Here is a 22,284-nt window from a genome sequence, read left to right on the forward strand (position 1 = left end):
AATATGTAACACTTTCAATTTCTTTAACACACCCCCACTAGAATGTTAAAATATAGATCAAATATATACAAAATTGTATAAAAAGGAACATACATAGTTCAACATATTATCACAAGCTTTGTAAAGTGCCTTGTGCATGCATTTCACTCAAAGTGTCTAGTGCAACTTGTGCAAAATACAGCAACATTAAAGTGCAATGTGCCAGCATCAAAGTGCATAGTGCTCATTAATTTATAAAATGCTTAATGCATCTATGTTTTCTTTGTTGTCACATGTATGCTCCGTATATCTCTTGTGGGTGCGTTGAATCTCCATGGACTCACCCTAATCGTTATCATTGAAATTCCTATGTTAGTGGCCCAATCTCTTCTATTTATGACTAACCAGTCTCTTTTGGAGTTATCAAAGGAAACTATCAGGAAGATATCTGGCAACTGTCACATCACAGTGTATACAATGGCTAAAGTCGCTTTAACTCCCTGAGCAGTGGCATTGGACAGACCGTAATGCCTGAATATTCATATGTCTATTTAACAGAGAAGACTATCAACTTAGACATTACCGGTTCGATATAGATATATATTCAACCTTATTTATATAAAGAACTGTGTTATCACATAACATAATGTGTGGACATTCCTTTGTGGCGTGCTTGGAGACTACACTACTTACCAGCCTATATCACCTCCCGAGAGCTAAGCCTTGGTTGCTCGTCCATTGCTACCAACAATTGGGAACCTTGGCTGGGGTGCTCTGTGCTTCTGCTCTGCCATATAGAGGGCACGAGTACAGAAACCCCCCCCCCCCCTCCAGTCTTTACAACAAAGTATAGTAGTGGTCAGCCACAATAAACCAAATTGAAAGTGACACGGTGCACGTTTCCTACCTGGTCCAGAAGAACCAGCCATTCTTGGGCAGAGCGGAGAGAATGCTGGAATACTATCTAGGGGCAGTAGACCATGAAGAATTGGCATATGAGAAAAGCACAATTCTCTTGCTGGGGGCCCTGAAGGACAGAGGAAATTCAGGGAGATTCCCCTAGCAACTGCTGCTGGGGATAGAGATGTATACGGCTTTTAAATAACTAGATTCCCATTATTCTCCAAAGACAAAATTAGCATTAAATTGTTTCAACTTTAACTTGAGGAAGCAAAAGCATGGAAGAATATGCGACAGCCCTATCGGTTAGTGTCATGGAAATTAGTGGCTGGAATTACTATTGACAAATTAATCATGGATCAGATAATTATTTACATGTGCAACAGGACAATTCAGGAGCAGTTATGGTTGTTTTGGGGGGCCCCCTCCACCTCGATGGAAGAGTCACTGGTAATATCGAAAAGGTGGGAACATACAGAACTGTGTGTGAAAGCTATCAGACACAAAAAGGTGGAAATTAAGGACTCCAGTGGCAACCTAGCTGTGTCCCAAGTCAACCTCATCCCCGGGAAACACAAACACAAAAATTAGAGGTACGAGGAACAAAGAAGACAGAAAGATGTTACACGCCACCTAACGTAAAACAGAAATGGGGAAGGAAACAACAAAAGTGTACTCAGGAACAGGCAAGTGCTTCAGATGTGGGAGGGATTGTCATTACACCAGCTCACAAATAGGACCATCATTGAACCAACGTTGTTTGAACTGCAGGTTCGGGGAAAATGATGCAGTAGTGTGACGAAGGAGAAGAAGATTGCTTATGTGCTAGAGGAGGAAAGGTCAGATAGAGGAACATGTTATGGCGATCAGAAGGATGACTACTGAAGAGCTTGCAGAGATTGAGTTTTCCAGGTTGCATGGTAGGACTAGGGGGCATGCTAATGACAATCATGGTCAACAGTTGTTCACTGTATTCGATTATCACAATAAAAAAAAATGGAGACCAGGCAGGAAAAAACAAAAAAATAATAAAGTAAAAAAAAAAAAATCTTTTTTTTTTTTTTAAAAAGGCATAATCGGGCATAAAAACCCCTGGTGGGTTTGATGGTACATGCATACCAATAGTTGGGCGCTTCAACATTCTAACAGAAATCAAGAATTGGTTGGCTAGCGTGAAAGCATATGTGGCGAAAAAGGCAGCAGAAGATTTGTGTGGATCAATATCCATTACTGAATAATACGACCATGCTAAATTGTAATTCCACAGCGTATCACCAAATGAAGTTGACGGAGGACTGTAAACATTGCACATTCTTCATTACACCTTTTGGAATCTTCATGTAGTGTAGGATGCCATTTTGTTTAGTGTTGGCTGCAGCCATATTCCAGAGAACCACAAATCAAATCTTAAAGGGGGGAAATCAAGAAGGCAATAGTATATCAGAACCACATACTGCTATACGGGAAACTAAATGTGAAGCGAACACCGCGAGAGATCACAAAGTATTGAATAGACTTAAGGAGAGAGGATTGAAGCCACAAAGTGTATATTCGCTGCCAAACAAGGGGAGTATTTGGCCCATGTGATAAATGGACAAGGGTACAAGCCAAAGGAATGGGGCAATGAAAGCCATTAGGGATACCAAGAGGCCAACAAACAAAGAAGGGGTGAAATATTACAGTTAGTTCGTCAAATGCCACTGTGCATACTGCTCAAAAAGGATGCAAGGTTCAAGCGGTCTGAGGTGTGTGATTAGGCAGGGGAATTAAGGAAGAGATTTGCTCAGCACCCGAGGAGAACCTACAGTGGTGACGGTGGATGCCAGTGCTAAAGGGTTAGTGGCAGTTCTGTCCAAAAGAAGGAATGGTAAGGAACCCATTGTGACTCATGCCTCACGTGCAGTCACAGAAACGGAGACAAAATACTTAGTGATTCAGCGTAAATTGTTAGCGTGTATATGGGGAATTCATCGTTTCTGATGAGATATTTGGGCCGTTTTGGGAAATCAGGAAAGGACTGTCCGTTGATGGAATATTACTTTGTGGGCATGTGCCGATTCTGCCCATGTGATTATGAGAGAGACTAGTGCAGATTTCCCCCGAATGCCATCCAGGCATCACAGCAACAAGAGAAAGATGAGAAATTGGTATTGCTGGTCTGGGGTGGACATGAACATGGAATGACTAGCAAGGTAATGCTGGAAATCCATACATTCTGATAAGAGTATCAAGGTGTGCAAACAAGTACAATTAGCCATAACGTCTCCCTCATATGCTTGCCAATGATTAGGAATTGATATTCCGGGTCCTTATGTTTTGGCGCCAAAGATCAAGTTTACTCAGGTTAAAGGTGGATGCTGATACAAAGTAGACAGAAATACAGATAGTGTCCCCACATAAGATTTAAGATATTGTGGCGTTCTTAGAGCAAACCTTGAAGAGAGAAGGGAAGCCCTCAATGATAATAAGTAATAATGGGCCCCGTTTAAGGGCAGGGAAATAGTTGAATATACAAAAAAAGAAAGTTTGCTGTATACTGCCACTGCAACCCTATCATCATGAAACCAAAGGGTTGGTAGAAAGATTTAACAGAGTACTGGTAGAGACAGATGAGTTGGCAAGCAGAAATAGGATAGATGTGACGGCATTGGAAGAAAGGATTTGGAGGGTGAGGTCCACACCTAATGAGATAACAGGTGTATCTCTGTTTCGATGGATGAGGGGAAGAGATCTTAATAAGAGGCTGCACCCGCGTTGGGTTAATGCCATGTGCAGGAGTGAGGAAGTCGTGTTGAAGGATGTACATGAGAAGCTTGTGGGGGTACCATGTAAACGTAAAGAATTGGACATAGTTCTAGAACGTGGGGCCAATGTAATGGAGTAGGGGAATTTAGTAAGGATAAAAAAGTGAAGGATATTGTGCATCAATGTACGGAGAGTCGTGACAGTAGAAGTATTGACTAAAGCAGGGAGGGTGGAAGATGGCTCTATATGGAACTTTAAGAGTACATAAATGCAAAATGGTAAGAGAATGGACATATAAAAAGGACAAGAAGGAGGGTGGAGAGGCGAAAAGACATGTTGAGGGTGAAGAGATTTGGCAGGACGTTGTGATGTCAGGGTATCAGAACCAGACCTTAACAGGAGAAGACTGTCACGCGAGGAGATTGTGATTAATTCTACAGAGTCCTTACAGAATCCCAGTCTAAAGTCTCCTCTCAGGGGGCCAGGGAAAGTGAATCGCTACCTGGTCCTAACCCTAGGGGTGGTATTAGCCAGGAGGATCTCCTGTGAGGAGAAGACCACAAAAGGAATGGGATGACTTTTAGGAGAGACACAATATCCATGTTCTTCGGAGGGTGAGGTTTCTAAAATGCCGAAATACCTAATGGCTCGTTGTCATAGTAAGGCTTCCCTTCCCAAGATTACCCACATTGTCAGCTGTGAAAACCCTTATGATCAACATGGGAATGATTTATGTAAAGATCAGAGAATGAATACCACTACTTCTGATAGTTATAATTACACCTTAGGTTTGAATTATAAAGCCAAGAACCAACCAGTATCTCCTTTAAAAACCTCCCCTAAAGATACATTCTATAAATCATTAAAACAGAGTGGAAAGAGAAGATTAAAAACAACATTAGGGACTTCAAGTCCCATAATGCTCTTAGCACTGAGAAGAGGAAGAGGGGTTCAGAGTCGCAGAACTGTAGTGTGCAGTCGTAATGACCCACAACTGAGCGGGACTTCAATATTTAAAGCCCCTTAAGGTACAGGCCATTAGAAAGCAGCAGTGGAAGCAGCAGGAAGAGGATGCCGGAAACCACCTCTTTGTGGTCAGCGGGACATGAAGCTGAGAGTTTTGCAGGAGTCTGGAATCCCGAATGCAGAGAATGCGCAGCGGGAAGCTGTGCTGGGTCTAGCTGTCCTGTAGGAGAGAGAAGCTCTCAAGAGTTTAGCATCCTACTCTGGTAGGTGGCCTTCACCGGAGTATGCAAGGAGCAAAGATGGCTCCCTTTCCAGGAGGCGCGAGCAACGGGAGTGTGACCGGAGCTGTCAGACACCCAAATACTCCCGGCGAAAGAAGGTAAAAGCAGCAGCGTGTCCAAAGGAAGTGCAAGGAAAGACCAGTGAGTTGGCTTTTACTAGGTAACCCTGTGGGGCTCCACAATAGACTGATGGCTCAAAGCAATCCTTTTGCATACCGAACTAAATCATTTTTGGCTTAACTCATGTTGGGAGAGAGAGTGAAAAAAATATTGTAACCACCATTGCCAAAGTAAAGAGGGGGCAATATTGGAACAAAGTTAATGTAATCTACAAGAAGGGATATTACATGAAAGGGAAGATAACCAGAAAAGCGAAGCCAAAGAAAGGCAATTATAGATAAAGGGGATGCAGCTTTTTGAATGAGAGATACATGAAAATGAAACATTAAAAGCAGCTCATTGGTGGTGCAGAAGTAACCCAGAGATGGCAGGAGAAAAGCCCTTCTTGTAAAAATCATCAAGGGGGAGAGGACTATAACCTGCATTGCATGTAGAAAACAAAACAGTGGGGAAAACAATGTGAATGTGTACAGTACAGTTGTGGAAGAAGCTGTGAACCCTGTTGAAAGTCAAAGACTTTTCAAGAAGCAGTTTTTTATTAACTTTCCACAATAAGGATCTAAGTGTGGAAAGTTTGAAGCAAACCTCACCACAAGTACTTATAGTAGTGGTAAGAGTTGTATCCTGGCAGGCAAGTATACCAGGAAAGGAGCCTTTAGTGGTTAGTCCTGGCAGGTAAGTGGACCAGTAAGAAGATAGTTGAAGTACTGCTATGTGGTAGAAGGAAAGTGGCATGTCCAATGGTGGGTTATGATGAATTGCAGTAAAACCATCCTGACAAAATGTTATTGTTTATGAAGAAGAAATGTGAAAGTGGTTATTATTCAAAGAAGGGAAATTGTCGTCACACTTCCAATCCGTATTCAATATAAAGTCTTTTGGTTTATCAAGCAAGCGCTTGTGGACACTTTGACAATCATTTATAAGAGTGATAAATCCTGTTTAGCAATAAGACTATCCAAGTGCCAAATGAAAGACTTATGGACTGGTGTTGTATTTTGAGTGGAACGTGGCAATTGAAAAGAACTTTCCCGATTTGAACTTTGGTTAGATATATCCTGAATTAATCCTGGGGAGGGGGTGGGGGGTCTGACCCTGGTCATAAAGGATATACGTTTACAAAGTCTATGTTTGAATATATGTTATTTTATTGAGTTTAAATAGCCATATGATACCAGTATGATTTTGTTTTATGTAGATGTGCGAGTGACAGATACCTTTTGATAATACAGCGTTTTCCCTTTAGTCTTAGGTTGTCCGGTAGCTCACCCTTATTATTTCATAAAATGGCTACTTGTGAGAAAACTCCATCTACTTGTCCATCTCACATTTCTGACCCCTCAGGAGAGAATTGTCACATCCCAGGCAGGTGTGCAAGTTACCTGCTCACGACCGAGACTTAAAGATGCAAGTGTCTAAGCGCATATGTTTAATGGCAAGTTATTTTATTAGCTGTGTTTACATGTTTTCATTATTGTTCTGTTCACAGGTTATGTTTAAGTGCTTTTTCCTAGGAGTCTTAATTCCACTTAAAGGGGTGGGGGGGGACGGGCTATTATCAGGTTTGTGTTCTATTCCATCTTTGGGTCATAAGTGTGTGTAGATGGAACATGGAGGGACAGTTGGGAAAGTGAGAGACGAAATGGAGAACTGCAGGGCTGTTGTGTATCCAAGCAAGCCAACAACCCTAACACACAACTTACCACAATAACCATCACAGAGAGTTTGGGGTGAAGGGAGTCAAAGTGCTTTCTGAGAAGTTATGTTTTGTTACATAGGGATTTGGCATTCCAGAAGCCCATGATTAGTTCAGAGGTGGAGGGGAGAGGGGGAAAGAAGTGGATGCAGATATAGATGAATGCTGACAGTTAAAGTAGATGAGTGGAGTAGTAGATGAGTGGAGTGGATAAATCGACTGATGGAGCAGTAGCCAGAATAGTGTTTGGGGGGTGGGGAGGTATGCAGGATGGGGCAGGTTGTGGTGGGATGGGCAGCGGTTGGGAAAGGCATTGGTGGAGGTTGAGGGAGAGAACAGTAAGGGGTAGGAGTCAGATAGGTAGATGATGAGCAAAGGAGTAGCTAGAAAACCTTGTGAACAGGTTGGCTGCTAGCCTTTCCATTAGAAAGAGAACATTAGATGCAATTGGTAGTGAGCAAAAATGAAATGCATTAGGCAGTAAGATTGTCATATTGCTTCACTGGTATTCCATGTATGTTCCAACACCAGAGACGGACGACATTTTAAACAAAAGCCAGGAATATGTAGAATAGAATGAGCATTAGATAGTCTTGTCACATTGCCTACTCTGAGCACCATCTGGGTCTTGCTACAGTAGAGTACTTTTAAGCGCCAGAGCAACAAGCCATTATGCTCGAAGCCAAATGATTAAGAATATGCTACAACTTAATTTCCTAAACATCTGCACTTTTGACAAACGTATTTCAGCATTTGAAAAGGTACATTAATGGCTCCACAGTATGCAATAAACCTAATCTAGAATAATTCAATAATAATCCTTTGAACATCAACCTAACCCTTAAGGACACAGCATTAAAATTACTTTGTTAGATGCAGAAATGTATTTTCAGAAAAACTAACTTGCAAACCACAGCAGTTAATTTGACACTACATGCTAAGAAACCCACCACTCTAGAAAGATACTTCGGGGCACATCTTGCGTTTGGTTTCATCGCATTAAACAGGAGAGTCGTGAAACTTACTTTCAAAGAGGCATTAAAAACACCCTTGTTGGCACTTTCAGGCAAGAGGTTGTGCAAAACCAAGGCTGGTGAGTTCTCTTATAAAAGCCAGAAAAATAACAGAGGAACAGCTACTGGCAACTAAACTGAAACCAAAAGATTACAATTGTGTGTTTGATTTCTTACCATTGGTACAAACATCACAAATAAGACACAAACTGTTTCTCTCCCACGAGTGTGCACTGTGAAAAACCATACTGTATTCTCCCACCTACTCCCCCAGGATCTTCCATTGAGGTGAACAGAGAGGGGCCAAAGTTTTTGGATCGCGAACCTGGGGATGGACAAGCGAGAGAGGACCACTTGAGTGGAGGGTCACAGGAGATTGGGAGGAGACTACCTGGGGCGAGACATGGTATTCCCCCCTTACCCCAATTATACCCCAACCCACTCTCTCTCAGCCTTCATGGGGTATGTCCAGTCACAGCAAAAACAAAGAGGTGATGGCTGGAAGGTTTAGAATGAATCTTAACCTCTGGCATTGCTCTGGGCAACCTTCCAGGCCATCATTCTTCGCCTGCCAAGCCATTACAAAAAGGGAAAGACCATATGCAAATCAGGCTTGGTCCTACCCCAAAAGGGGCAGTCCAGCCCAAACTGCTAGGTCACATCCCTTCTGCACGAGACTACGAGCATTCCCGTACATGTATCGGCCTTGTTGGGCCTCATCAGTGAGGAGTAGCTTGGGTATACCATGCCTGTCTCACAGTACCCAAACACCACACTTCGACCATTAGTTCTTCCATCGTTACCTAATCATGTAAAATATAACTTCTGAATTTGGGGGTTGGGGGATGGGTCTGCAGAAAAGTCCATTTAAAGAGCTGCATTTGCTTGAAATCATTAAAACGTTCAAGCTTGAAACCCACAGGGGAGACATTGTCTTCTTTACAATGAACAGTTTATTAATGAATATAATAGGGAAGGGAAAAACATATGCATAAACTTTCATGTGGACATTGCCACCATTTAGGATTACATCTTGACCTCAAGAGATGCAAAGGAGCCAAATAATCAGTGATTTACACAAGAGCACCGAGAATCAAATTAATAGCAGATCGGCCCTACCCAGATGACAGACTACACCAACACAAACATGGCTTCCGGATATACCAATTAAAAAAATTGCATGTTCTGTCAAGGTGCTGTGAATAAAGCAGATTAGCTCTCTTTTTTAGCATTGAAAGCAAACACAGGATCAATGATTCAACTTTCGTCATGACTACACAATGGACGCATTGATATGTATTATATGTATTTGTGAAGAGATCTACATGGGTAGTAAAATGTATTGATTGAAATTCTTGATTCTGAATTGTATCCGAACAATCAGAAATAGTGATCCAAAATATCCCATGGTCAACCATTGAGTGAGCAACATTCAATAAATGACACAAACCTCATACACCTCAATAGGATTGTCCGTGAGGAAAAACACCCAAAATAGAGGACAGAATCCTAACCTTGCACAACCAAACTGATTTTGGATATACAGGTATCATACAATTTCTTTTCATTTTAAAATGTTCATGTGCTTTAGGAACACCATACCAATGCTTGTAAAGTGGATTGATTAAAGAATTTTATTTAGGGAAGATTTCATAAAGGGGTCACAGCTAACAGTATTACATATGTTGGTATATCAGATTATATGTCAAGACAGGAGGCGAGCATTATGCTTTTCTTTCTTTATTGCTGCCCATCCAGCATTTCAAAACATTAAACTTTTAAAACAAAAAGTTCTGCTTTGAACAGCGAGAAAAGAAAAATGTAATGTTTAACTCCAGGGTATCTTTCCAGCACTACTAGTCCCATGAGCCTCTTCACTTCTGGTAGTCCTGAGGCAACTATGCTCCACCTATCCGGGGCCTGCCCAGGGTATAAACTCCCCCAGCCCCAGGTACTTTCTTCTTTCTTTTTGCTGGTTTGTGTCATTCCTTGTAGGAGACGAGCAGAAGCCAGCTTGAAAGACTCTGAAGTTTGGGATCATGACAAGGTGAGTTGTCCCGTTGGACCTGTGGAGCCGAAAGCTCTAGAGATCCAAGGATGTCCAGGACGTGGAGTGGAGTGGATTGGTTTCCAGAAATCATTATTAAGGACTCGTGTTATTGTTCAGTTAAAGAAAGAGGAAATTACCTGGAGCTGGGGGAGTTCATACCTTGGGCAGGCCCCGGATAGGTGGAGCATAGTTGCCTCAGGACTACCAGAAGTGAAGAGGCTCATGGGACTAGTAGTGCTGGAAAGATACCCTGGAGTTAAACATTACATTTTTCTTTTCTCGCTGTTCAAAGCAGAAATTGCTATGTAAATGTTTAATGTTTTGAAGTGCTGGATGGCCAGCAATAAAGAAAAGCATGATGCTTGCCTCTGTGCCTTTAATAGAATCAAGACTGACCTGCGCAATCTTCATTGAATAGTTATGACCCAAGGTTTTGTGTCAAATCAACTTTGGTACAGGAGGATTATAAAGTGGCTGCCACAGCTGTCCAGGTACTAACCGGAAACAAGGCACCAACCTTGGTGGTAGCCACACAACTTTCTGGTTAGCAACTTGGCTAGGTTTATCTTTACATAATGGAACCTTAAAATTGGCGAATGGGCAGTTACTGCAGGATGGGATCTGGAAATTGTTGCTTACACAGTGTGCCCAAACACCCATGTTTTTCAATAGGATCCTCCCATTGAAAAACAGTTGGTGAATCAGGCTCAGTATAGGTCTTCACTTCTTCACATAAAACGGTATGGGGGAAAAGACAAATGTTGCATGTTGTGGGTGTGAGGAAGGAACTTTGCTCACATCACACATTGGGGTGGAGCTTGTGACAGCATTCAAACCATAAGAGTAATGTGGGCTTGCAAGGGGCATTTAATTTCTATGGTATGCACCAACAGGAGAATAGAAGGAACTGTGCAGTAGCACTTGGAGCGTTCCAAGTGCCAGATGGAATTACCAATAAATGATCTCAGACTGAAATAACTTGACAGACTCAAGAAAAATGGCAATGTACTACTTTATTTTCAGCTCAAATAAAGTAGGGAACCCTGGTGAACAAACAGATCCAGCTCACACACTGTTGAATATGTTTTGATTATACAAAGGCTTTGTACTTCGATGTGCATCAGGTAGGACATCATCAAAAGGAGGGATTATTTAAGCGAACATATGCTTATATTTTCGCTATGGATTAGTAACATAATTGGCAGTTCCCGGTCAGGAAAGCACGCCTTGAACTATCTCTTCCTACCTCTAATACAGATAAATAGCAGAATAACAGCAACAGATTGGCCCCTGCAACAATGTATGGCATCATGCTGCATAGTCTCTTGTGATTGGCTGGCCCTCTTCCAACCTTGGACATTCGGCTCGTTAGCAGCATGCGAGCAAAACGAAACCCAGGTGCGGAGATCATCCGACCAGTGCCCACTTTGGTCAATTAACCTACCATCTCTCATCGGTTAGGCCCTGAACCAAGCCTTCTCTGTAGCTGACCTTGCTGACTGTTCTCTTCTTTGGGACTTTTAAGGGAGTGTAGGTACATTACTATCTTCAATGGGAGCTTAATGAACTGGCCTTGTTTTCAATTCTTGCACCATGTGCGAGGAGACCATGATTTTGTCCATTTCAACCTTTTATTTCGTGCTATTTAATTCAATTAAGCTGGGTGCCATTACTCCTCTTGGCCTCTGGAGTCTTGGTTTTTCCGTCTTGCAAATGTTTTCTCCTTCTTTTATCGAAGAGAAATAAGTCCTGCGTATGTAGCTCATCGTCTTTTACTCCCCTTGTGCCTTACAGTTGCCTCTTGATGTGGCATCCTTGATCGCAGGTCAAACAAATGTTCTTTGTTACTCGCACAAAGCTGTTTTCCAGCCTCCGTCAGCTCTGCAGTTCCGATTTCTCCCTTCAAGACTTCTGGTCTCACTTTTATATGAAAAAGGTGTCCATTTTACCATCATGGCCACTTTACCTGCGTTATATTTTCTCCTGCAGCAAGCTTCTATATGTCTTGTTTACCTTGCGTTTCTGCATATATACATTTGCTAATTATCTTCTCACTTATCTACTTAGTGGATTTGATTTCTTCGTCTTCACACATGTTTCTTTTGATACTTTAGTTACATCATCATTCTTTAAGTACTCACATATTGTTTCAGTGCGTCCTAGTGTCTTCTCTTCACGACGTCACTTTACTCTGGTCGGATTTCACTTACAGCTCTTCTATATTCAATGGTGTATGCAGACATCCTTCCACCACATCAGTGCGAGGGTACGGTAATGTTGAACATCTTTCATATATTCAATGCAGTATTGGGACGATACCAGGTGTCACACATAATGCTCTCTTACTGTTTTTCCACTATGACGGAGGTGAGGTGGCGGGCTCTAGAAGTGACGTACACATATGCCTCTCTACAGAACCTTAGATTCTAGGGTGATGTTCAAGTAGTCACCACCTCAACACCAAGGCAGCATCCACAACTGCCGGCACATATAGAAACTAGCTGGCCCAGACACAAGCACGAAAACTGCAGTAGAGCAGTTAGATGTTATGGGGGGTGGAGGATGGGGGGCATGCACCTGGTGCCGGACTCTGTGGCAGAGTTAAGCACACACCTCCACTTGTCAGGGTTCGAAATAGCCGGGCGCTATTTGTTCCTGGTGACTACTATTCAGCGCATGGCAATCATGTTGCTCTGTGTTCCCACGCGATTTTATCAACTCCAGCTTTGTGGCGTTTGGAGCAATTTACATAACGGCCACTAGATGGCAGCAGTGTAACTGACATCCCGTCACAGAACTAACACTCGGGGCTCTTAATTCTTGCGCATGCTTCGAGGTAAAATGTAGTACTTTAATTCGTGGATGTCCCGAGACGGTGGGCTTGGAGGTAGGTGCGGGCGATTGATTGACAGAAAAATTGAGGATTAAGGCAGGAAGAGGAGGGCACTTTATAATTTAGTACACGCACGTTACGCTGCATGACCTGTAACGCCCCTGCCCCGTTTTTACAGAGGACTCAGCCAGCCTGTGCCCAGAAAGCATAGTCATTAGTACAAACAGTGGCTTCCAGCAGAGGATTTACAGAAAGGACCTCATACTGCCAGGGTCTAAGCTTCAAAGTAAGTTTAACTGTGCAATGTTTATTTTATTGGAAGTGTTGTGTTCGGGAGGAGCACACAAGAGCAAAGGTCCTACGGACATTGCCAGTAGCACATCTCTCCTGAACCAAATTGATGTCAACAAAGCCTTCAGGCGCCATTAATGTAAAAATATGACCCAAATCACCCTCCAAGTAAGCCACGGCCTAATTTTCAAGGTAGTTGTGCCACACCTCACTGGGTGGTAATGAACATGTGGGCATCTAAGTACATACTGTAAGGTCATCATCGGTGGTGCAACAGGCCAATCTTAAATGCTTCTCACATTCCAATAAAAAAAACTGACCACTGGCGCTGCTGGTGGACACAAGCTTTTTCAGCAATTCTTGTTTGGTGTGTTCTTAAAACGGGTTACAATTTAGAAAAACATCTTTAACGAGGGTTTACGGATTTTCCACCAGAGCGTTCCATCGTAATCCATGTCAAAGCATGTTAGGTGGGCGTTTGTCAACAATAAACGTCCTTTCGTTAAAGTTGTATTTATAACGCACGGTAATAGTATCAGTAATAATGGCAAAATAGAAAATGAAGTTTACAAAAGTTACTGGTTAAAGTGCACTGAAGACTTTGCCAGTATCATACCGCTCCCGGATCAAATTGATTGGATCTGCTGCAGCCTTCAGCCCCCCATAATAAATTTAAGATTAACAGGAACAAAACGTCACTTTGAAAATAATTACCCTCTAAACAAGTGTTCCAGTTTATGATAGTGATACCAATTAGCAGGGATTAAAGATGCTGCAATTCATTTTTAACTCTGCTGGTTTGTTGCTGGGACATGCAGCAGACACCTCCATCCTACCAATTTCCTATTACCATAACATATCCTCCTCTGCATGCAAGCTACTTCCTTTCTCGGGTCATCCGCTTGTGTACATGGCGGTTCGTGACTGCGTAACTCTTCATGCAACATTTGCAGCTTTTGCAAGCCATGGTACATCTGTCCCAGATGTCAATATTCAAATGGGTAGTAGATGTTCTGAACTGTGTGCTTTTCAAAGCAAAAAATAAAAATGATGGCTCATGAATCTGCTAATGTAACTGCCACTGTCCTGTTTTCGAACCTCTATATGGTTAAACGGTTGCTGGTGGACCTACATTTAGTCTCAGCACGCTCTTACACTTTAGTGTGTGTTGCCAGAAGATACACAGGTAGTGTATATTAAGACACGAGATGCTGTTCCTACAAAAAAAAGATGTACCATTCAACTGAGCCTAAACAATTCAGAAACAAAGAATGTATCCTTGACTGGAAACCTGATAAGCAGGCCAGTAAGGTTTGTGAGCTTTGTGCGGTTCCCTCTGGTACATTAAAACAACCCCAAAATTGCACCATGAGCTTCAATAAAATGTGAAGATATCCAGTGATCCATGACAAGCGACCGTTCACGTTATGTATAACAGGTGGATTTTGCCATTTGGATGTCAAAACCTTCAGTGTTGGCGCTTCATTCTGTGTGCCCTACTAGTAGGTAAACTAGGCCACAAAGATGTATTGTTTAAAAATAAAAAGCTAACTGACCATGATGCCAAAAATACTTATTCATCCTTCAAACGCCGATTCCAACATGGTAAATGCCATCCAATGCCGATGTCAATAGTCTTTTTCTCAGCACTCCGAAGAGCAAAGTCCCAGAATACAAAGAACAAGCAGGAAACAGAAGGTATTTGGTGGTATGCCTTTTTGTGGAACTGCAATTATAATACAAATCATGCAGAACAAAACTGCAGCCTAGAAGCAGACCTTTATCGCACAACCTCTTCAGTGGTGTATCTATTAAGGCAGCAGAGTTTTTAACGTGTTCCAATGTCAAGTGTGAACAAAAAAAAAACAGTCCTGGCTTTTAAATGCATTCTGGTCTTTCCAAGTCGTGCATGTTAAGAATGCAAAATGACATGCTCTTAAAAACTGCATGATTTGAAAGGATTGTTTCTGCATATCTTTAGGAAATGTGTGCCAGTCTGCATCTTTCGCCGAAATCTGCACTTGCACGCTCTTTTTCATGTCCATGCCGTATTATGTGCGCTCTTATTGGCTATGCATAGCGTTTGTCTCCTTTAGCCTTGGACGCCTTCTTCTGCCCGTCCACCGCCATACCAAGACTCTCAAATACCGGCTATGAAGATGGTGGCATACCGGCGTCATGCTGGGCTCAGCTACATCCGTTACTCCCACATCTGTGCACAGGTGGTGCGGGCTACACTGAAGCCACAGTTCAAAGCTGAGGCAGAGAAGGCTTCGGTGGCCAGTGTCAAAATAGTAAAGCCCAAAAAGGAGAGCGCATCGTTTCAGCATAAGGGTTTGTTTGATGCTGCTTGAAACTGTACTTTAACATCAAGCTGAAGAATGATGCATTTATGGCTCTATAAAGCGAATATGTAGTTTACTTGCTGGTTGTACTTCAAATAACGTCTATGTAACTTAATTGTTGAATAAAATACTCTGACAGGCTAGGAGAAAAAAAAGAAATGTGTGCCAATCTTTTTTTTGTTTGTTTCTAGCTCTTTGAAGCTATCAAGTTATGATGTGGTCTGAGGTATGCCCTTATAGTGTTGTGTTCAGCATTGTGTCAAATCACACTATATGCCCAGCAAGCAAAATCCCAGTATAGTCCCAGCTAGAAAGTCAGTATTCCCAGTTAATCACCTACAATTCCATCTTGATAATCCAAAACAATGGTCAATGGGACTGTGAGGACACATTTCACAATGCTTTTTAGACAATACGTGTGCTGCTAAATGTAGCATCAAAACTATTCATCCAGTCCTACTTGCATTAAATTCCAGTTGGTCCAGTATTTCAGTGTCTCTGGACCCTAGTAACTTTGAAGTTTTGTTTGGGGTGGGTGTAGTTGCTAGCTCTCTGAAGTTGATCTGACAATGTTGAGAAATGAGGTTATTGCTCAAAAAATTCCCTACATCCAACTTCCAAATAGAAGTTATGGCATTCCAGTAGCTACAACGACAAAGCACTCTAATACCTTTGAACGATTGAATGCAATCTATAATGCTCTAACGTTCACATGAAATTCTCAAGCAGTTTTAGCAATTGTTCTGTGTGTGCTTGGACATGCATTTGCTCAGTTAATATTTGAGTACACGTTTGTGAATGATAAAATAGCATGTTTATTAGTCCTCTTTCGCCTGGTCACACTGAGCATGGCTCCTGGTCAGAGGTATATCCGTGTTACCCAGGAGCTTCTTTCAGCTCTTGGTCCATGATGCCCAATTTCGACGTCGTATGCCTGCTGTTCCACTGCATCATGCATGTCCTCTGCACCAAAGTACCAATCTCCCCTATGTGGCTCCGATTGCAGGAAACCTCTCCACATCTGGGAGCTGTCATTCATTGGCCTGTATTCTCAACGGGTTTGATTCAATCTAAGCATTCTGTATTATTTTCCAATTGAAGCCTGCATTTCTTTAAATAACCCCGGAACTGTGTTTGTCTGCCTTGCAGTATTTTCCAGTGGCTCGCCATACATCTTTAACTTGTTTCACAATAACTACACTTGCGAATGATGCATAGAGGTGCAGACATAATGCACGGAAGCCCGAAACATCTGCATAAAAACAGTGAATAATTATCGTATTAGTCTTTAACGTGACTTCCCTCTGGGCAATCGCTCGTTTCATTTGAACAAATGTGTGCTTTAGTTGTATGCATGTGAGGAATTTGGAAATGTATTTAAGTTCTTTTATATTTTGCAAAGATGTGTAATAAACCAATCTCTTCATAACATATATTCAATCCAATACACACTAAGAAACTGTCTTTAAGCATTCCAAACCTCTCTGCCCTGCAGTAACAGTTCAAATGTGTGCCTGCATCACTGCATGTCCTGTTCCATGTTCACCCTGCCGGGTCAAGCTCACAAGCATGTCCCCATGTTAACCACTGTTTCAACGCATCACAGTCCTCCCCAGCGCCAAACACAACGCCATCACACCTCTATTAGCTTCTTCGTGTCTGCTGCGCCTCCTCCTTCGACCCCTTGTCCTGGCTGGCGGGTGCAAATCTGGGAAGCTAACATATTGCGGATAGGACCACAGCAGGATAAAGGGCTCCTGCGTGACAGCACTGCACAGCAACCGTACAAAAGCTTCAACTTCCGCGGCGCAACCGTAAATCCCGCACCTATTGGCTGCCTCAGTAACAACGAAAGTCCAATGCCGTTTTTTTCGCTATCGCTATTGGCTGAGTGCATGAAGTGCACTGCAGGGTCGTGTTTTTTGCCTTCAACTAGCCAATGTGAAGGCTCGCTCTCTAGACCAATGAGAGCCTGCGATGAACCCTGCTGCCCAGAAAATGGGGAAGTTGAGAGAAAAAAATCAAGGCTATCCACTTGAATTACTCATGATGGAAATAAAAGAAGGACGAAACATAGCATGTGATGGCCATCTTGAAACGGTTTCATGTTCCTCCAAGACTACTGAATAGGATCACTGTTCGTCACAAACTAGCGAGGGTATCTCAGGAACAAAAGAGCGGCACATACCTGTTAACATTCTGTGACCAAAAAGGTGTAGAATTCTTCTTGAAGTTTCACAAATAGTAATTAGCATAATGGCATGAAAGGAAATTTCATCAAGTGAACTCTAACCTAAGGACATCACAGGAAATAATATGACCTGATACATGCTCCTGAACAGACAACAATAAATTACGGTCTGGCACGGTCCATGTAACATTACTATAGTCTGCAGTCACCGGGGTCTCCGGAATCAGGCAGCCTGCATACATGCCAACATTACTAGGCACCTGGTAGCAAACCTGCCACCAGTGTTGCCAGGTCCGAGGGAAAAATGAAAAAACAAGCTGCATGCCCTTCCAAAACACGCCCCAAACAAGCTGACTCCCATCCAAATAAGCTGAAAAAACAAGCACGCACATAAAACGTTCTTGAAAGGTCTTAAAAGTAAGAAACATAACACACCAGCAACAACATACTTTACATATACAGCTAGGCTCATTATAAAATGTACTGTCAGTCTCAGGCATTTATCCGTATATGAACTGCATATCTAATGTGTACTCACTGCTTATGTTCTACGTAATTGGTGCAAAGTTTTGTATCTTTTGAGACATCTTGTTGCATATTGTTTGCCCTGTCCTGCTGCCAATACTGTGAAGGCTGTGTCTACTATGAAAAGTGCAAGGTTTTCTTGTGATAGCCCCCTGTTCGAACCCACTCGCTCTACTCAGTGTGCCCTTGCTACGGCCACCACGACTCTAGATTAAGGTGGTCCCCCACCCCAATATATACCTGTTTTGGCTAGAAGCTCCACCCTCCCACCTCCCATATTCTAATACCAATGTCTGCTAGCTGTCTAGACTCACCTTAGTAATCAAAGCCCACCATTTGTATAACCCCCAGTACATCACACTACCTTAGAGAACTCCCATCACCCCAATAGGCGATCTTCACCGCCGTCAACTCACCTAGAGCCACCCACGCCGCACTCCCATAGCGATCACCTTAAGTCATGCAAATCAGACTCGTAACTCTCCTCATGTTTCCATTTTGTGTCATCCCTAATAGTGTTCCCTGCCTAGGGAACCACTATAGAGGTTATAGGGATGGCCTAACCAAGTCAGCCTGCCCCCGCCACCACCCCATCCCTTGCCCCACTCCCTTCCTACCCTCCACTTCACCCTTTCCACCTACCACCACCCCGTCACCCATTACCAGCCTGATTGCCATCACGCACACTCATTCCTTCAATCACCACTATGAATGCAACAACATAGGAGACTCCTCTACATGTCATATAGTAGGCAAAGCCAGATGCGCTCGCCTTAGATCTCGTACCCTACATCGAGCTCAAACAGGAACACCAGATCCCACAGCTCCCATCCCACACCGTCCATGGCACACCAGCTTCACTGCATACCCACAGTAACTTGCAAAACTAAGCAACCCAACACATGTCCAGTGACACCCTCTCAGATAGCTCCACCTAAACAGAAAACCTCAGCCAATATCCGAGGCGCCCTCATTAATGCCTGTTCATTAGGAGGCCACGCCGTTGAAATTCATGACCTCATCATAGAACTCCAACTAGACCTATTAGCAGTCACTGAATCCTGGCTTCACCAAGCTTCAGGACCCCTCCTGTCACTAGCCTTACCACCCGACTACACCATTCTCAGATCGGAAAGAGCACACGCGCATGGTGGAGGTGTAGCTTTCATAGCTAAAACTAACCTCCAATTAAGATCCTGCTCCACTGAAAGCATCTCAGGTTATGAACTCCTCCTAGCCAAACTACCCATCAACAAAAAAAACACAATTAACCTTTAGTCATCTACAGATCACCAAACTCCAGTAGCCACCCAGACACAGATATCCCCCTCGTATAAACACCAAATGCATCACCCTCAGTGATATCAATTTAGGCTTCAGCGATAAATCAGATTCCAAAGCAGAAGCGCTACACTCAGCACTCAAGGACATGAGCTTCACACAACTAGTCAATGAACCTACCCATATCAAGGGAAGAACTCTGGATTGGATCCTTTCATTGAATACCACACTTACCATTGATGCCATTTCCCCTCTAAACTGGACTGAGCACCATAATATCCAATTCACCATCATCCCCGACGAGCCTCACATTACCAAATCGGCTGTAGCTAACACCTATGAAGCCAGAAACACTCGGAAACTCACTCCAGATCTCCTTAACCCTTTGTTCAGTAAACTACTAGACTCACCCTCTAGTGCTAGTGACAACCCCTGCATCCTAGCAAACACTTATCACAACTGTCTCACCGCCACCATTAATACAGTAGCCCCGCTAACTACCAAAACAAAACGTATAAACAAACGATCATTCTTCTGGTTTAATGACAACCTAGTCGTCCTCAGAAGAAAGAAACGGGCCCTTGAACATGCCCACAGAAAACATCGAACAGTAGAGTCTGAGAACAATCTGCTCATGGCTAACAAAAAATAGAAATCAGCTATCATTAATAGCAAAGCCAATGCTTATAACGCTTGAATAAGTGAAGCATCTTCCTATTCTAAAGAATTATTCTCCATCCTTAGGGAACTAGAAAACCCCACGCCTGATACCAATATCTCCGACTCCAGCAAAGAATGGTGTACCACCATGCAAGATGCCCTAGCAGCAAAAATTAATCTCTTACAACCCAAGATCACCACCAAAAAAACAACTTCTGGCCGCCAAGCCCTCTAGTGACAATCACATTGCAGTCCTATGGTCAATACGTGCCCACTTTTCTCATTCACCCCAGTCTCCCAAGACTAAGTCCTAGACACCGTCGCTAAGCTCAAAGCTTCTAATTGCAAAGGCGATTCCCTCCCAGCCCAGGTAGTCAAATCTTGTGCCCAAGTACTGAATCCTATTATTACCAATTTTGTAAATGCGTCCTTTAAAACTAACCTGGTCCCAGCCAGCATCAAAGAAGCCTGGGTCACACCTTTACTAAAAAAAACAACACTAGACCCCTCAGTACCTACCAATTATCGGCCCATAACAACGGTCCCTTTCCTACTCAAAATCCTCAACAAAATAGCATATAACCAAGTCCAAGCCCATCTAGAAAACAATCAACTCCTTGGCACCAGGCAATCTGGTTTTAGACCCAATCATAGCATCGAAACAGCTTTATTAGATCTTAAAATGCAGATGGATACTTTTAGGGATACATGCATTCACCTCCTGCTATATCTATCCGCAGCATTCAACCTTTTTGACCATAACAAAGTCTGCTCCACCCAAACTTCAACTTCTCTACCAATGCCACTATGTGGATCAAATCCTTCCTAGAAGAACGAACATTTAGAGTTGCTATAGGCAAAAAAAGCGGCAGACCCCATCCCAGTACCCTTAAGGGTACCCCAAAGATCATGCCTCTCACCAACCCTCTACAACGCCTACGCCAAGCTGCTCTTCTCAGCCCTGGACAATATGGTTGTCGTCTACACCAACTTTGCAGATGACACTCAGATCCTCATCCCACTCACTGGCAACTACTTCCAAGACACCCTGACTATCAATAAGATTTATGCCATCATCCAAAACCGGATGGCACTCAACAGTCTCTGTCTCAATGGTGAGAAGACAGAGATTCTCATCGTGGCGTCAAAAGCTAAAATAAATGCCCTTCATCCCGACTACTCATCCATCAACATTGACGGTACACCAATACCTGTCCTAAAGCAAGTAAAAACATTAGGAGTTTACTTAGACGCTAACCTATCAATGACCAAACACATCAACAGCCTCTCATCATCCACCTCATATATGGCCAAACTCATCACCCTTAGCCGGCAATTCCTGTCACCCATCAATTGCAATACTCTGACAAGAGCACTTATTCTCTCAAAACTAGACTATTGCAACGTCCTGGTACTAGGCACCTCCACTACCAACCTGAAAAAGCTCCAACTAATACAAAACAAAGCCCTAATAGCTGCACTAGGAATCAGAAAATACGACCATATCACCAAGACAAGGAGAGAACACCACTGGCTTCCTGTCGCAGCTAGAGTTATCTACAAAACTTTATGTTTGATCTTTAAATGTCACCGGGAAACAGTACTCACCTACCTTAACAATGCCGTAACCAAAAGAAAACAATCCTCCAGAGCCCTAAGATCCATTGAGCTCCTACTTCTCAATACACCTCGTTACAAAAACACAAGAGAGGGGGGCAGCAGCTTCCAATACCTAGCTTTTAAACATTGGAACTCCCTCCCCCTGGGCATCAAGAAAGAGGTCAGGTCTCCTTCATGAACTTCAAAAAGTCTCTCAAAACTTGGCTCTTTAACCAATATGATTAAAACACATCACCTCTGTATAGGCACTGTTCTTTCCCCGACCACCATCGTAGCAACACTCACACCTCCCTTAGCCTCACTGTTGTAAATATTATGTTTCTGTCATTCTTTGCCAATTGAATATGTATGCATTTACTGTCTGTAACCTCGCAGTGATACCCCAGGGTCTGGGCGTGTAATAAATGTAATAAATAAATAAAATAAAAATAAAATAAACACTGACATAGGGCCTCATTACGACCCTGGCGCTAAGCGAAAAACGATGGCGGTAAATGCTTACCGCCATCGTTTTCCGCCAGGTCCGATCATGACCCGTGACCGTTAACTACGATGCCAATAGCGGCATCGTAGTTAACGCTGCCGCAAACTGCGCTAAGGGTGCGCGCACGCGACCGCCCACACCGTACTTAGCGCCATGGCGGAAAGGCACGCAAATGCCGACCCAAGCGGACATGCACCTAACGCCATCAATGAGGCCGCTAAGTACCTTACCGCCATGGTGCAAATAACGCCATCGCGAACCAACCGTAAAGGGCCAATTCAAGTGAATGCAGCTGCCACAGGTG

General features: G+C 43.0%; 1 protein-coding gene across 1 annotated transcript in view; it reads right to left on the reverse strand.

Annotated features, from left to right (window-relative positions):
- EFCAB11 (EF-hand calcium binding domain 11) overlaps positions 1 to 17,085 on the reverse strand; it is a 1,000,500-nt gene extending 983,415 nt beyond the window's left edge. The window contains exon 1 of the mRNA XM_069637434.1: positions 16,859 to 17,085. Within this exon, the coding sequence (XP_069493535.1) occupies positions 16,859 to 16,942 (84 nt within the window). The 5' untranslated portion in view covers positions 16,943 to 17,085. The remainder of the gene's footprint in view (positions 1 to 16,858) is intronic.
- Positions 17,086 to 22,284: the final 5,199 nt, after the last annotated feature.

This window comes from Ambystoma mexicanum, chromosome 14 (genome assembly GCF_040938575.1).
Source record: "Ambystoma mexicanum isolate Mex_15411 chromosome 14, UKY_AmexF1_1, whole genome shotgun sequence".
Taxonomy (NCBI): Eukaryota; Metazoa; Chordata; class Amphibia; order Caudata; family Ambystomatidae; genus Ambystoma; species Ambystoma mexicanum.